Source organism: Panthera pardus, unplaced genomic scaffold (genome assembly GCF_024362965.1).
Source record: "Panthera pardus isolate Hobbes unplaced genomic scaffold, ASM2436296v1 HiC_scaffold_6, whole genome shotgun sequence".
In the NCBI taxonomy this organism is placed as follows: domain Eukaryota; kingdom Metazoa; phylum Chordata; class Mammalia; order Carnivora; family Felidae; genus Panthera; species Panthera pardus.
In genome coordinates, this window is record NW_026526991.1 from 97175306 (window position 1) to 97188679 (window position 13374).

At 39.0% G+C, this 13374-nt stretch overlaps 1 protein-coding gene across 2 annotated transcripts; it reads left to right on the forward strand.

Annotated features, from left to right (window-relative positions):
• Nucleotides 1-295: 295 nt before the first annotated feature.
• OLR1 (oxidized low density lipoprotein receptor 1) lies at nucleotides 296-12467 on the forward strand. 2 transcript variants are annotated; one of them, XM_019436399.2, is made up of 6 exons: nucleotides 296-471; nucleotides 3008-3109; nucleotides 4850-5095; nucleotides 8638-8777; nucleotides 9083-9198; nucleotides 9689-12467. In XM_019436399.2, the coding sequence occupies exons 1-6, from the start codon at nucleotides 396-398 to the stop codon at nucleotides 9831-9833; spliced, it is 825 nt and encodes a 274-aa protein (XP_019291944.1). In that variant the 5' UTR covers nucleotides 296-395; the 3' UTR covers nucleotides 9834-12467. The 2 variants fall into 2 exon arrangements, with proteins under 2 accessions (XP_019291944.1, XP_019291945.1); XM_019436400.2 differs by lacking the exon at nucleotides 3008-3109.
• The last annotated feature ends 907 nt before the right edge of the window (nucleotides 12468-13374 follow it).

Sequence of the window (13374 nt, forward strand, 5' to 3'; positions counted from 1 at the left end):
GATTAAAAGAGATTTATGAAAGTTACAATATAGAGAAAGTCTGCTACAGTGAAATAAACAAATAGGGACACTGGAATTATGGACAGAGGAAACTGGCTCTCCTCTAATGCTCACGGAAAATACAGTTTTCCCTTTCATAAATTACCTAGTGAAACATCCTGAAATACTTAGCAGAATCACCACTTTCCCCACTTGCAATAGACATAACCCAAGAATTTGCGTCAGCCGACTTCCCAGTGTGAAGCAAAGCCTCTTCTTCCTCCTACCAATGATTGAGTCATTCTTCAATTAGATAGTAGTAGCTATTTAAGCACTCCAGCAGGAGCTCACCAATTCTTACTTTATGCAGAAGTCCTTGACTGCTTCACTCTCTCATTCTTGGAGTGAATTTGGAAATGATTTTTGATGACCTTAAGAGTACAACTATGAAAGATCAACCCGACCAGAAGCCAAATGGAGAGAAAGCTAAAGGTACTAGGGGTGGGTGAATGTACATAGGGACAGAATCCCAGGATTAGCTCAACATGTAAAGGAACTGAATAGAGGATTAGACAGCTTAAACACCAGAGTGTGGAAAAACAGTGTAGAATTAGTAACACTTACTTAAAAGAAAGAAAAATTAGATGTGAATGAACTAACTTGCTTTGAATGATGATGTAGCAGATACTAATAATTTTTATGGAACATTTATCATAGGCTGTGTTCTCTGATATCCTCTCTACGTGCATTACTTCTCTGAATCTTTACATCTTGAAATTAGGACTATTGTAATCCCCCTTTTACAGAGGACTAATTGGGGATCAGGGGAATTAACAAAACCACTCATCTTCAGGCAGCTAGAAGAATTGTATCACAACCTCCCCTTTATCAAGAATCCAATCCATCAGAAGGTTAAGGAAATGTTGAATTCACCCAGTGTATACAATGATACTTTTTATAATAAGTCTTCTTGAGCATTGAAAAAACAGGATATCTTTTTATGAATTATCCAAAGCAGATGAAATGGTATTCAGTATAGTTGAGCGCAAATCACGTCTTATTGTGTACCACTGCCTTGAAAATTGTAATTTTTTGATATATACGGTAAGTTAAACTCCTTAAATGTAAACTAATTCGTAATCCCAATTCCACAGACAGTCTGAGTAAACTGCCTTTTATCTTATACCCATTCCCAGAGAAAGGAATAAAATACAAATAGGGGAAGTTGTATTTGTACAATACAAGTGTTGTCAGGAATTTGGATAAAGACATTCCAAGTCATGTTCCCATAAACAAGATAGAAATTTCCCTCAACAGGGAAAATAAGTTTGAACATGGAATGATTGAATGTTTGAGTTGCTGAACTTAACCTGGTATGAAAACAGTGCTGTCATTTACAGGTAAACCTACAAGTCAACAATAGTCATTTGTTCATTCATTCATTCATTCATTCACTCATTCTTCATGTAGTAAATAGGCCTGAATTTTATTACCATTATGAAGCTAAATCTTCTCTCAGAACCTGATTAGATCAATCACCTACTACAAAGAATCCAATTGCTTTCTGATCAGAAAATCACTACCGGGAGCTGAGATTGGGTTAATGGTCTCTACCTACCCAGGAAATGGGACAAAGGGTGACCTGTAGAAAATGGGAGTATGTGCCTTCCCCACGCAGGTGTGGATCCTGTGATTTCTTCTAAAAATTCGGGAGTTTCATCGCTCAAGAGTGGTAGACATATTTGGTCTTCTATAGTATAGAATGAATACGGACCAAAGGGAAATATTGGTTGAAAGATTTACACAGATATCTACCCCCAAGCTAGGATTAGGCAATTATTTGCAAGAGACACAACTATCTCCTACTTCTCTGCCAATTTGCCATATACACTCTAGGAGCTTAACAACTTTTGAACCAGTGAATGAACTGTATTTCTTCCTGTTACAATTTCTATTGTGTCTGTCTCATCTCTAAAGTCTAACAGAAGTGCTTTTGACATAATGAGAACTCTGTGAATATATTCGACCATTAATTGATTTGGATCATTGCACATTCACACTGGAAATTTGTGATGCAGTGTTCTATGCTGCATAGCGGCTAACAGATTAAAGGCCTATGTTTGGATCTTAACATCTGTGTGATCTTGTACAATTCACTGAAACTTTGGGTTTCCTTGTCTACATATAAAGGATAACATGACCAGTGCCTTATTTGTGTATTGTACAGGGTGAGAAGTCCAGAAGCGTTATGTGAGATATTTTCCTGCTGAATCAAAATATCTGTGCTTTTTTTAGTGATGGAACACATAATTAGGCATTCATATACCTGGGAGCTACATGATTTATTTTTATCTATAATAATGATGAACTTTCCTCTTGTAACTACAGGGCCACAGCTGGTGTGAGTATAGGACATGACATTAATATGAGTCAGGGTAGTATTGAAGTTTCATTCCTATTTTTGTTTGGTCAATACCTCAGTTTCAAGATGTAATTTCAGTAGAATAAAAATTGAAAGCACAAAAACAATTCTTTGAGGCAGTCTGTTGATTAACTGACTAAAGCTTATTTGCTTGGTATCTGACCTTCTTTTATGGTATGCTACTTATAAAACACACTGTATGTGAGGTGTGTGTGTGTGTGTGTGTGTGTGTGTGTGTGTGTACATGCGCACACACGATCTATATTAAAAATATAAAGTTGATCGAACAAAGTTGGACTGAGAGTTTCTTGGAAAGTCATTGTAGGGAGAATAGATGAGTATAAGCTTTAGAATCGGATACCTAACATCACATACCTGGTGTTGAATCCTGGCTCTTAAACAGCGTCAAATGTGTGACCATGGGTAAATTACTTATATTATCTGTATTTTTCATCTATAAATATGGGTAATGAACTATTGGCAGAGCCCTTGGGACGACTAGAGGTAAGGAGTGCAAAGTACCAGGTACAGACTGTTTGCAAAGAATTGCTTGACGTCTTGCTTCCATCGTTTATGTCCTTCTGATTCAATCCTCTATCATTCTAGGTCTTTATTTTCTTTCTTCTCGGTGGTGGTGCCCTGCCGCTGTGCTTCTAGGGGTCCTTTGCTTGGGATTACTGGTGACTCTTATCATGCTGATAATGCAAGGTAAGTACTAGCACAGGGAAGTGATGGAGGACAAAGTGAGAACTTGCAAACGTGGTTAATTCATTGGTTTCATAACAACTACAAACATCCTTGATTTGGATGCGTTTTAGGCAAACTGTTTTTAGAATGAGCTGGAAGATGAGTAAGTGTATTGTGCTTATCCCTCAAGTTGACTGGGACGTGGAATGAAGATTATGAATGGTGGGTTTTTGTTTTGTTTTGTTTTTATAACTTCATGGGTAAAGTCTGTTTAAATCCTGGAATGATGAGAAAGAAAATAATTGGAAGCAATTAAGCCACGAGATCCCCTAAGAGACCCAGAAGGAAAAGAAATGTCATACAGTTCACACTGAGTTTTAATAGAGGTGATTAAATACCAATTTAAAGTTAAGAATCAGAGGGGCATCTGGGTGGCTCAGTCAGTTACGCATCTGTCTCTTGATTTCGGCTCAGGTCATGATCTCATGATTGGTTTGTGAGTTTGAACTCTGCATCGGCTTCGTGATTCATTCTCTCTCTCTCTCTCTCTCTCTCTCTCTCTCTCTCTCAAAAATAAATAAATAAGGTTAAAAAAATAAATTTAAGAATCAGAAACACCCTCTTAATAAATGAAACACTTAAAATAAATGTAATTCGTATTTATAATATGGCCATTCAGAAAAGAAGATGTTGACAGGAAAAGAAGGGATAAGAAGAATGAGAATGCCCAAGAAGGAAAAATGGTACAGATCACCTGCCTTATCTGCCTGTGTATTTAAGTTGTAGATCTAGGTTATTTCATCTATCTAGAATCTAGATCATTACAGCCTTTAAGTGCTATTTGTCTCTCAGTTGTTGGTTAAGATCACAAACTATTTTTTTCGATCTGTTAACACTTAAGGCCTTCCCTAATGACTAGAAGAAGTGCCCTTGACTCAGTGGTGGTGACTGGATGAGTCTTCCTGTGAGAAGAATCACTTTACAACAGAGTCAGATCTGGCCTTCAAGCCAAGGGGTCTGTTTTGTACCGAACCATCAAGCTTCCAGAACTGAGACATTTGACCCTTAATATTAGTTGCCTGTTAGACTTCACAAACTTTATGCTCTCCTCACCCTTCCTAAAATGTGCTGAAGAAAAGGCAAAAAAAAAAAAAAAAAAAAATCCTAAGAAAAAATGTTTGAAACTGTTTTGACACAGCAACTTAAAATCTGTGTCTCCAATAAAAGGGTGTCACAGTTTTTAAATAAAATTAGGAAGTTCAAAAGGGTAGTGAGTTAGCAGAAGAATAAAGAAACAAACAGAGTAGATCATTAATGACAATTGCTCTTGATAATGTGTCTGGTTAGCATCTATTTCAGACTGTATTTTATTTATGTCACTGATATACCACTTATCTTATGATTGCTTTTAAACTTTTAAACTTGTGTATTTAAGTTGTAGATCTGGGTTATTTCATCTATCTAGAATCTAGATCATTACAGCCTTTAAACTTGTCGGTAACCATCAATAATAAGTAAAATCCTATTTTGTTTTGTTTGATCAAAAGTGCTTGTGACAGTTCCTGATATTTAGACAAAATGCTGCAGAAATACCTAATAACTTTTTAATCCATAATTTCTGAGTAAATCTGGGTCATTTTCCAGCAGTTTCTCTGCTGTCAAAATAGATCATTTGATTTGATTCTTTGGTTTCCTCAAAATCCAGTGGAGGGATTTTTACTGGAGATTGGTAATGGAGTTCTTATTTCAGCTCTGATTTAGTATCACAGGTGTCTGGTCTCCTAAAGCAACATCAAGCAAACCTTACCCACCAGGAAATTATACTGGAGGGACAGATTTTAGCACAGCGGCAGGCAGAAAAAGCTTCCCAGGAGTCAGAAAAGGAACTCAAGGAGATGATAAAAAACCTTACACAGAAGCTGGATGAAAAATCAAAGAAACAGATGGAACTTCATCACCAGAACCTGAATCTCCAAGAAGCTTTGAGGAAAGCAGCAAACTTTTCAGGTATGGAGGGGGGAGAGGGATCTCTTCTTTACTTAAAAAAAAATTTTTTTTAAGTATTTATTTTTGGGAAAGCGCAAGCAGGGGAGGGGAAGAGAGAGGGTTAGAGGATCTGAAGCCGTCTCTGTGCTGACAGGCTGCAACAGTGAGCCCACTGTGGGGCTCCCGCTCAGGAACCCGGGAGATCATGACCTGAGCCCAAGTCAGGTCCTCAACCGATTGAGCCACCCAGGTGCCCCGAACTCTTCTCAATTTTTAAAATTCTAGTTTTGAGACTTCTCTGGAAGAATGCTCCCACCCCTACCCTTTGCCACAGATTCTTACTTCTTTCCATTCTAATGTATCTTAATCATTGATTTCTTTTCCTATGGGGTTTCCTTTGTCCCTGGGTAGCTCTACATTAACTTTATGCTATAACACTATTTCTTAAAATATGCTACATCTGTTTAAATTAAATCATCGGAGGCAGGCTGACCTGAAGTGTTGGGTAGGTACTTTAGATAAGAAAAAAAAAAAAAAAATACGAAGGGCCCAGAAAGTCAGTTTATCTGAGAAGAATTGATTTAATCTCAGAATCTAGGAGGCAGGTGGAAACAGCATCTATAAGAAGGGGATGATGATGTGAATTCTGCTGTTATTACAGAGTTATCTGTGTCATTTAGTCTTTCTACAACACGCAATTAAATCAGGCATATGCTTTTCATCATAGGGAGATTTAAGGGACATGAGACAGAGATCCTTTCAGAGATGCATTGCTTCCTTGAAGGTGTATGAAGGAGTGCCCTATTCTCAGCATTAGTAACTAACTGCCACTAATAAACAAAGATTTCTCCAGTTTCTTGCTTGCACATGTCCGTGGATCTCAACGATGTAATTTATTTGAAAAAGGATTATGTGATAACAGTTCGCAAATACCCACAGATCGCTTTGGTTTAAGGATGAGAAAAATTGATAGCCAGATGAGTTAAATGATAATAATGATACACAGTTTTTTATAAAGTTTTGGAGTTAATAAAGCCCTTCAATATGTAGAGGGTTATTTAACTTTCCAAAAGAAGAGAGATTTTTAGATAAATTGATCTTTAGCAAGTGTCAGACATGTTATCTCATCTTTTTGTTTTTTTAAGTAATTTTTTAAAGTTTATTTTCATTTGAGAGAGAGCTAGAGAGCAAGCAGAGGAGGAACAGAGAGAGAGGGAGACAGAATCCCAAGCCCAATGCGGGGCTCGAACCCACGAACCGTGAGATCATGACCTGAGCTGAAGTCGAGTCAGACGTTTTTAACCATCCGAGCCACCCAGGCGCCCCTCAACTCTTTATTGAAAAGGGAGCTATCGAGGAAACGAAAGACTACATCATCTCTAATAAGGTGTAAGGAAGGAGACTAATATATCAAGGACAGGAATGTTTACATAAGCAGACATAGCCACATACCAACCAAATGATTTACTCCCCAGGTGGGGCTGTGAAACCATTTTTTTTAATCAGTTGTGTGAGATTAAATCTACATCACGGCCATCCGGAACCATCTCCCAGAGATTCCAGGCATGGGCAACCAATCAAAAATAATAAGCAATGTGTTTTTCACTGGTAGATAGCCCAGGTAAAACATTCCATTCCTTGACCGCGTCAGATAAAGGCCAATTAGTAGAGATGGCAGATAAAGTACCGCTTTTCACCAAGCAGAAGATTCTCAAAAACATTAATAATAAAATACCACATGCAAACAACCAACCAGCTTTCTCAAGTTTGAGACAAGTTTTGAGTACGAAATTAGCGGTGGCTGTCAACCTTTGGTGTGCAACATTGTCACTCCAGTAGCTCTTAAGAAATGGCCATTTCCACGTTTACCCCAAGATTCTGTATCAAAATGTCTCGAAGGGCACCAAGAAATATTTCTTCAATTGATTCAAACTCAGGAGTTTGAGAGGTAGTGCCATGTAGCGATTCAACACGCGGTTCCTCGAGGGACCTGCCAAGTTTCCCATTCCCATACATTCCCATTTCCTCCGTGTGCCCAACGAAGAACAGGAATGAAACCTATTTGGCCATGTTGTCATGAGGATGAAACGAGTTAACATGTGGAAAGAACTGCCAACATTTTGGGGCCCATAGTGATATTCCTTTGTTAAATAAAACAAAAAGCTTTTTTTAATTAAACGAGGGGTGCTTGGCTGGCTCAGGTGGTGGAGCGTGTGACTCTTGACCTTGGAGTTGTGAGCTGAAGTCCCACCTTGGAGGTAGGATTTACTTTAAAAAAAATAAAAGAAATACAGGTGGTTCGAATGCCACATATGGCTATGTATTGAACAGCACGTGTCTAGAAACAGGAAGCTCAGTAATTTTTTTCACGTTTATTTATTTTGAGGGAGAGAATGCACAGGCACCCCGTGTGCGAAGAGTTGGGGGAGGGGAAGAGAGAGAGGGAAAGAAAGAATCCCGAGCAGGCTCCATGCTGAACATGGAGGGGCTCAATCACACAAAGGTGAGATCATGACTGTGAGATCATGACCTAAGCCGAAATCAGTCGGACGCTTAACTGACTGATGCCCCCAGTAAGCACAGTATTGAAGCCTAAATTCATTATTTGAAAAACCGAAGTTTTTAAATACATAAGCATACTTTTTTTTTATAAAGATTTTATTTCTAGATTATCTCTACGATCAGCCTGGGGTTCAAACCCACAACCCTGAGATCAGGAGTTATGCCTTCCACCAACTGAGCCAGCGTGGTGTCCCCAGTGTATCTTTTTAATAGCAGAATTGCTATTATGTATCCATTCCCCAAACTTTTACTTCCATTACTCCAAACAGAACTTTAAAAAATAGATCAAAGGGGCACCTGGGTGGCTCAGTCGGTTGGGAGACCGACTTCGGCTCAGGTCATAATCTCGCGGTCCGTGAATTCAAGCCCCGCGTCAGGCTCTGTGCTGACAGCTCAGAGACTGGAGCCTGCTTTGGGTTCTGTGTCTCCCTCTCTCTCTGCCCCTCCCCTGTTCATGCTCTGTCTCTCTCTGTCTCAAAAATAAATAAACGTAAAAAAAAAAAATTAAAAAAAAATAGATCAGATTCTCAAGTTACATGTCAGCTCAATTTTGCTTTTCGACAGCCTTGCTTTTAATTTAGTGTACTAAAATCAGAATACTTTAAGAGAAATAAAGACTCTTTGTCTCTTGAGGGATTTGCAGAGTCTGGGTATAATTCTAATTAAGAAGAGATGATAGGTGGTGTGCCTGGATGGCTCAGTTGGTTAAGCATCCAACTCTTGATTTCGGCTCAGATCATGATCTCGTGGTTTGTGAGTTTGAGCCCTGTGTCAGGCTCTGTGCTGACAGTGCGCAACCTGCATGAGATTCTCTCTCTCTGTCTCTCTCTGCCTCCCCTCCCTCTCTCTCTCAAAAGAAATAAGTAAAACTTAAGAGAAGAAGAAGAAGAGGAGGAGGAAATGATATACATGTGACTGTCCTGAGGGAAGACTTGATTTAAGAATTGTAGACATATTTTTACTCAGGCATCACTCACTGATTAGATGTGCTATCTTCCTAGCTCCTTGTCCCCAAGACTGGATCTGGCATGAAGCAAACTGTTACCTATACTCCTCTGGCCCATTTAATTGGGAAAAAAGCCAGAACCATTGCTTGTCTTTGGATGCCCACATGCTGAAAATTAACAGCACAGATGATCTGGTGAGTTTTTATGGTTGTATGTTGGGCTGGAGTATTGCCTCATGTGAAACAAACCTGGTTTACACCCTTGGGGGAGGAGCACTTGTTTGAGTATCAGAATACTTATTTTCTGGCCTCATCTGGCCACTAAGTACACACATGACCCGGGATAGAGAGGTTACATAGTATCTTCAGCTTCCCAAACATTCCTGTAAAACTACAGTAAGGACGTCAAAGATCTCTTTTGGTTCTGCAGTTTTGTGACTCTAATCTAAAACGACCACACTGACTTTATCATCAATTTCGATCACTATCACTCCCCACAGGAATTCATCCAGCGAGCAAGCGCCCATTCCAGTTTCCCGTTCTGGATGGGGTTGTCTCTGAGGAAGCCGAGCAGCTCATGGCTCTGGGAGGATGGCTCTCCTTTGATGCCCCACTTGTAAGTTTCCTGTTCTTTGCTGACCCTGTGAGTGAAGCGGCTTCCACATCCCATACACTTCTTCTTGCCAGGGAGAAGCTGGGGGGATTTCTGAACCCCTCCTTCCCCACCTCTGCCAGACAGAGACTTACCCATTTAATCATTCCGACCTTCTCTTGAGTTTTCCTTCCCGCATTTTGCTTCAAGGCAAGGTTAGGGGCACCTGGGTGGCTGAGCTGGTTACGCATCCGACTCTTGATCTCAGTTCAGGTAGTGAGTTCAAGCCCCGCATTGGGTTCCGTGCTGACAGTGTAAAGCCTGTTTGGCGTTCTCTCTCTCTCTCTCTCTCTCTCTCTCTCTCTCTCTCTCTCTCTTTCTCTCCACCCATTCCCCACTCCTGCTCGCTCTCACTTTCAAAATAAATAAATTAAAAAAAAAAAAAAAAGGTTAAATTTATGACCACAAGGTGGCAGTAAATCTACTTTTTTTGTTCTTTCTTCCCGATCTGCAGTTTTCGATTCCAGGGATCTCTTTCCCAGAGGTATCCTTCAGGCACTTGTGCCTATATACAAAGGGGAGCTGTTTTTGCTGACAACTGCATTTTAACTGCATTTACTATATGTCAGAAGAAGGCGAATCTAGTGAGAGCACGGTGAATTTGAAGGCTCTGGAAGCAAAGGAGAAGAATTTTCTTCTGGAATTGAAGCTGTACTTTATCATTTAGGCGTGAACCGAGAGAGCCCTGCGAACTGCCTGTTATTAGCTGACTGCAGAATTCCTTAGGAGAGACTAGGTCTGCAGATGCCTGGCTGGAGACATCCAAAATGTTGATTCTGTGTCTCTTTCTATTTTTCGCCTGGTTTCCCCAATCCCCCTGCCAGCCTTCAAACCTTCTCCCCTTTCTATGTTTTAAAGTTTTACTCCTCTTCAAGTCTTGGCAGCCCTCTGTACTCAGTCCTCTACCTCAGTGCCATCTGCCCCCTCACCCTCCTAAACCGCATAGAAAATGGAAAATGGAGAACTTGACCCCCTGCAAGCAGAAGGCGAAAAAGGGGAAATCTGCATGGGAACAGAGCCGGTGAAGAAACAGAAAAGAGGAAAAGCCCATAATGGAATCAAGGAACTTGAGTTCTCGACCTTAAAAGCTGCCACTTGTTCGTCTTTTAAGTTGCGATCTGTCTTCACACTCCACCACTTACGCACGTGCACACCCAAAACACACACACACACACACACACACACACACACACACACCCAGAACATCACATTTTGGTGTGATTGAGATGTTCCGGGAGGTAACTATAAATAGAATCATCTTTTCAGTGAACCAAATACAATTCCTTATTGGTCTCTGAATCTGTTCTGACTTCTTCATCCTTTCTCTATCAAAGGACAGCTTAATATAGCTTTACTCCTTCAGGAGAGTATTTGTTAGAATCATGGTGCTGGGGGCAAAAATAGTTTTTGTGTTTTTTTTTTCTCCCTAAAGTACACACCATTTGTAGATGACCTCTTCTCAACTCTGTTATGCTGTGCTAATGTGGAAACATACCAGGCCAACCAGTGAAGACACTCAGTTAAGGAGCAAACTGAGCCAGCCGCGGAAACATTGCTGAACAGAAACAGACGGAATTTGAAGTATTCCTTCTATTTTCAGTGTTTCTAGTCCCCGGCTACCTCCCCTCCCAGGTTTTCCTACTTTAAAGGAAGCCTTTCCATTTCGTTGCACAGAATGTAGCACCAACTGTATCCAAAAAAGAAAAGCTGGACCATTCCTAGGAAGACAGATATTCATCTGCCTTGTTGTTTGCATCAATTTTTCCCCCTTTTAAAATATTCAATGTGATTCCCTTGCATGAGTATACCCCAATTTGTGGATAAATTACCTGTTGATGATCTTTTGAGTTGTTTTCGGTGTTTGTCTATCACAAAATAAGGTGCTATAAACATTTGTGTACAAGCCTTTGTATGCACATAGCATTTCTCTTCTCTTGAGTAAATGCGTAAGAGTTTAATGTCAGAACCATTCAGTAGGTGTATGTTCAGCTAGCTGAGAAATTGCCAAACGTTTCGCCCCAAACTTGTACCATTTGGTATTCCCACCAGCAGTGTATGAATGTTCCAATTCCACCTCATCCTTGCTGATGCTTGGTATGGTCAGTCTTGTCACTTTACCCATTCTGATAGGCGTATGGTTGTATATTACTCTGGTTTAATTTGCATTTCCTAAATGAAAAATAATCTTGAGATCTTTTTATTTACTTATTGCACTTATTTACTGTCTACATATTTTCTTTGATAAAGCGCTGTACCGATCTTCTGAGAAGTTTTGAGTTCTTTGTTTTTATACTGTTACATTTCGAGAGCCCTTTGTACATGCTGGGTAAAAGTCCTTTATCAAATGTCGTTTTGGTGATTTTTTTTTCAGTTTATGACTTCTCAGTCTCTGGAAAAGCAGAAAATTTTAATTTTTGATGAAGTCCATTTTCACGGTTCTACTGCTGTCTCTAAGAACTTGTTGCCAAACTCAAGGTCACAAAACTTTCTGCTGTTTTCTTCTAGACATTTTATAGTTTCAGGCTTTACACAGAAACCTGTAATTTATTTTGAGTTAATTTGTGAACCAGGTACTAAAGCACTTTCTCTTTCTGTCTTATTTTTCTTTTTTCATAAGGATGTTCGCTTGTCTTAGCAACATTTGTTGAAAAGACTGTTCTTTTTTCACTACATTGCCTTTGCACTTTTGTCCACAGTTACCCATATGTGCATGGGTCTATTTCTGGCTCTCTGTTATGTTCCCTTGGTCTGCTTATATATTTTTACAACACCACCATGAATATTGCAGTTTCTTGAAATCTTGTAGTGGTCGTTCAATGTCGTTCTTTTCCAACATTGTTTTGGCTAATCTATGTCTTTGTATTTCCATGTTAACTTTTGAATTGGCTTGTCAATTTCTAAAAAAACCAAGCAAATCCTATTGAAATTTTGAATGTGATTGCATTGAATCTATTAGCTACATTTAGGGGCAATTGAAATTTTAAAAATACTTATGTGTTTGAATCATAAACAAGGTATATCTCTCCATTTCTTTATGTGTTCCTTAATTTCTCTAAGCAATGTTTTGTAACTTTCTCTGTATAGATGTCCCACATATTTTCTTAGACTGTCATCATATATTTCATATTTTTGATGCTACTTGAAATGGTATTGTTGTCATTTGTAATTTTAATTTCCAAATGTCTTTTGCTAGTATATAGAATTATAATAAACTTTTTTATATTAACCTTAAATCCTGACCTGAAACATTTATTTTTTCTAGTAGTTTTGTTTGTGGATTCCATCGGAGTTTTACATAGATAATCACGTCGTCTGCAAATGAAAACACTTTTATTTCTACCTTTCTAGATGGTTTTTATTTCTTTCCCTTGCTAGATTTCGTAGACTAGACCTCTAGTACAGCACTGAATGAAAGTGGTGAGAATAAGCGTCCTTATTTTGTTCCTGATTTGGAAGAAATCATACAGTGTTAGTACCATTACGTAGGGTGTTAACTGTATATTTTGCACAGATGTTCTTTATTCGTTTGAACACGTTCCCTTGTATTTATTTATTTACTTTTTTTTTACCTTTATTTATTTTTGATAGAGGGAGACAGAGCACAAGTGGGGGAGGGGCAGAGAGAGAAGGAGACACAGCATCCGGAGCAGCCTCCAGGCTCCGAGAGGTCAGCACAGAGCCCGACGCGGGGCTCGAACCGGTTTCTTTTTATTTGTAGAATGCTGAGAGATTTTATCAGGAATGGGTATTGATTCACCTACATCTACTTTCTCTACATCTATAAAGATGATCGTATATTTCAATTTTTTTTTCTTTTTAGTTTTTTAATATGATGACTTACATTGAATAGGAATAAAAGGTTAAACCAACCTTGGTTTGTTGGGATTTATTATCATTTTAATACGTGGCAGATTAATTCTGCTAAAATTTGGCTTAGGAATTTTGCAACTACGTATATGAAAGATATTGTTATGTAATTTGCTTTTTGTGTAAAGGCTTTGTCTGGTTTAGTTTCGGAGAATTCCTCCCCTGTGTTAATTTTCTGGAAGGCTTTGTGTGGAATTGGTACTATTTGTTCATTACGTGTTTGGTACAGTTTATCATCACTGAGGTCATCTGGGCATGGGTTTTCTTTTTTTT

Excerpts from the sequence above, each read along its gene's own strand:
- OLR1 (XM_019436399.2), top strand. The coding sequence starts at position 396 with ATGATTTTTGATGACCTTAAGAGTACAACTATGAAAGATCAACCCGAC. Across the intron at positions 472-3,007 it reads AAATGGAGAGAAAGCTAAAG|GTCTTTATTTTCTTTCTTCT; the intron begins GTACTAGGGGTG and ends CTATCATTCTAG. Across the intron at positions 8,778-9,082 it reads TTAACAGCACAGATGATCTG|GAATTCATCCAGCGAGCAAG; the intron begins GTGAGTTTTTAT and ends CACTCCCCACAG.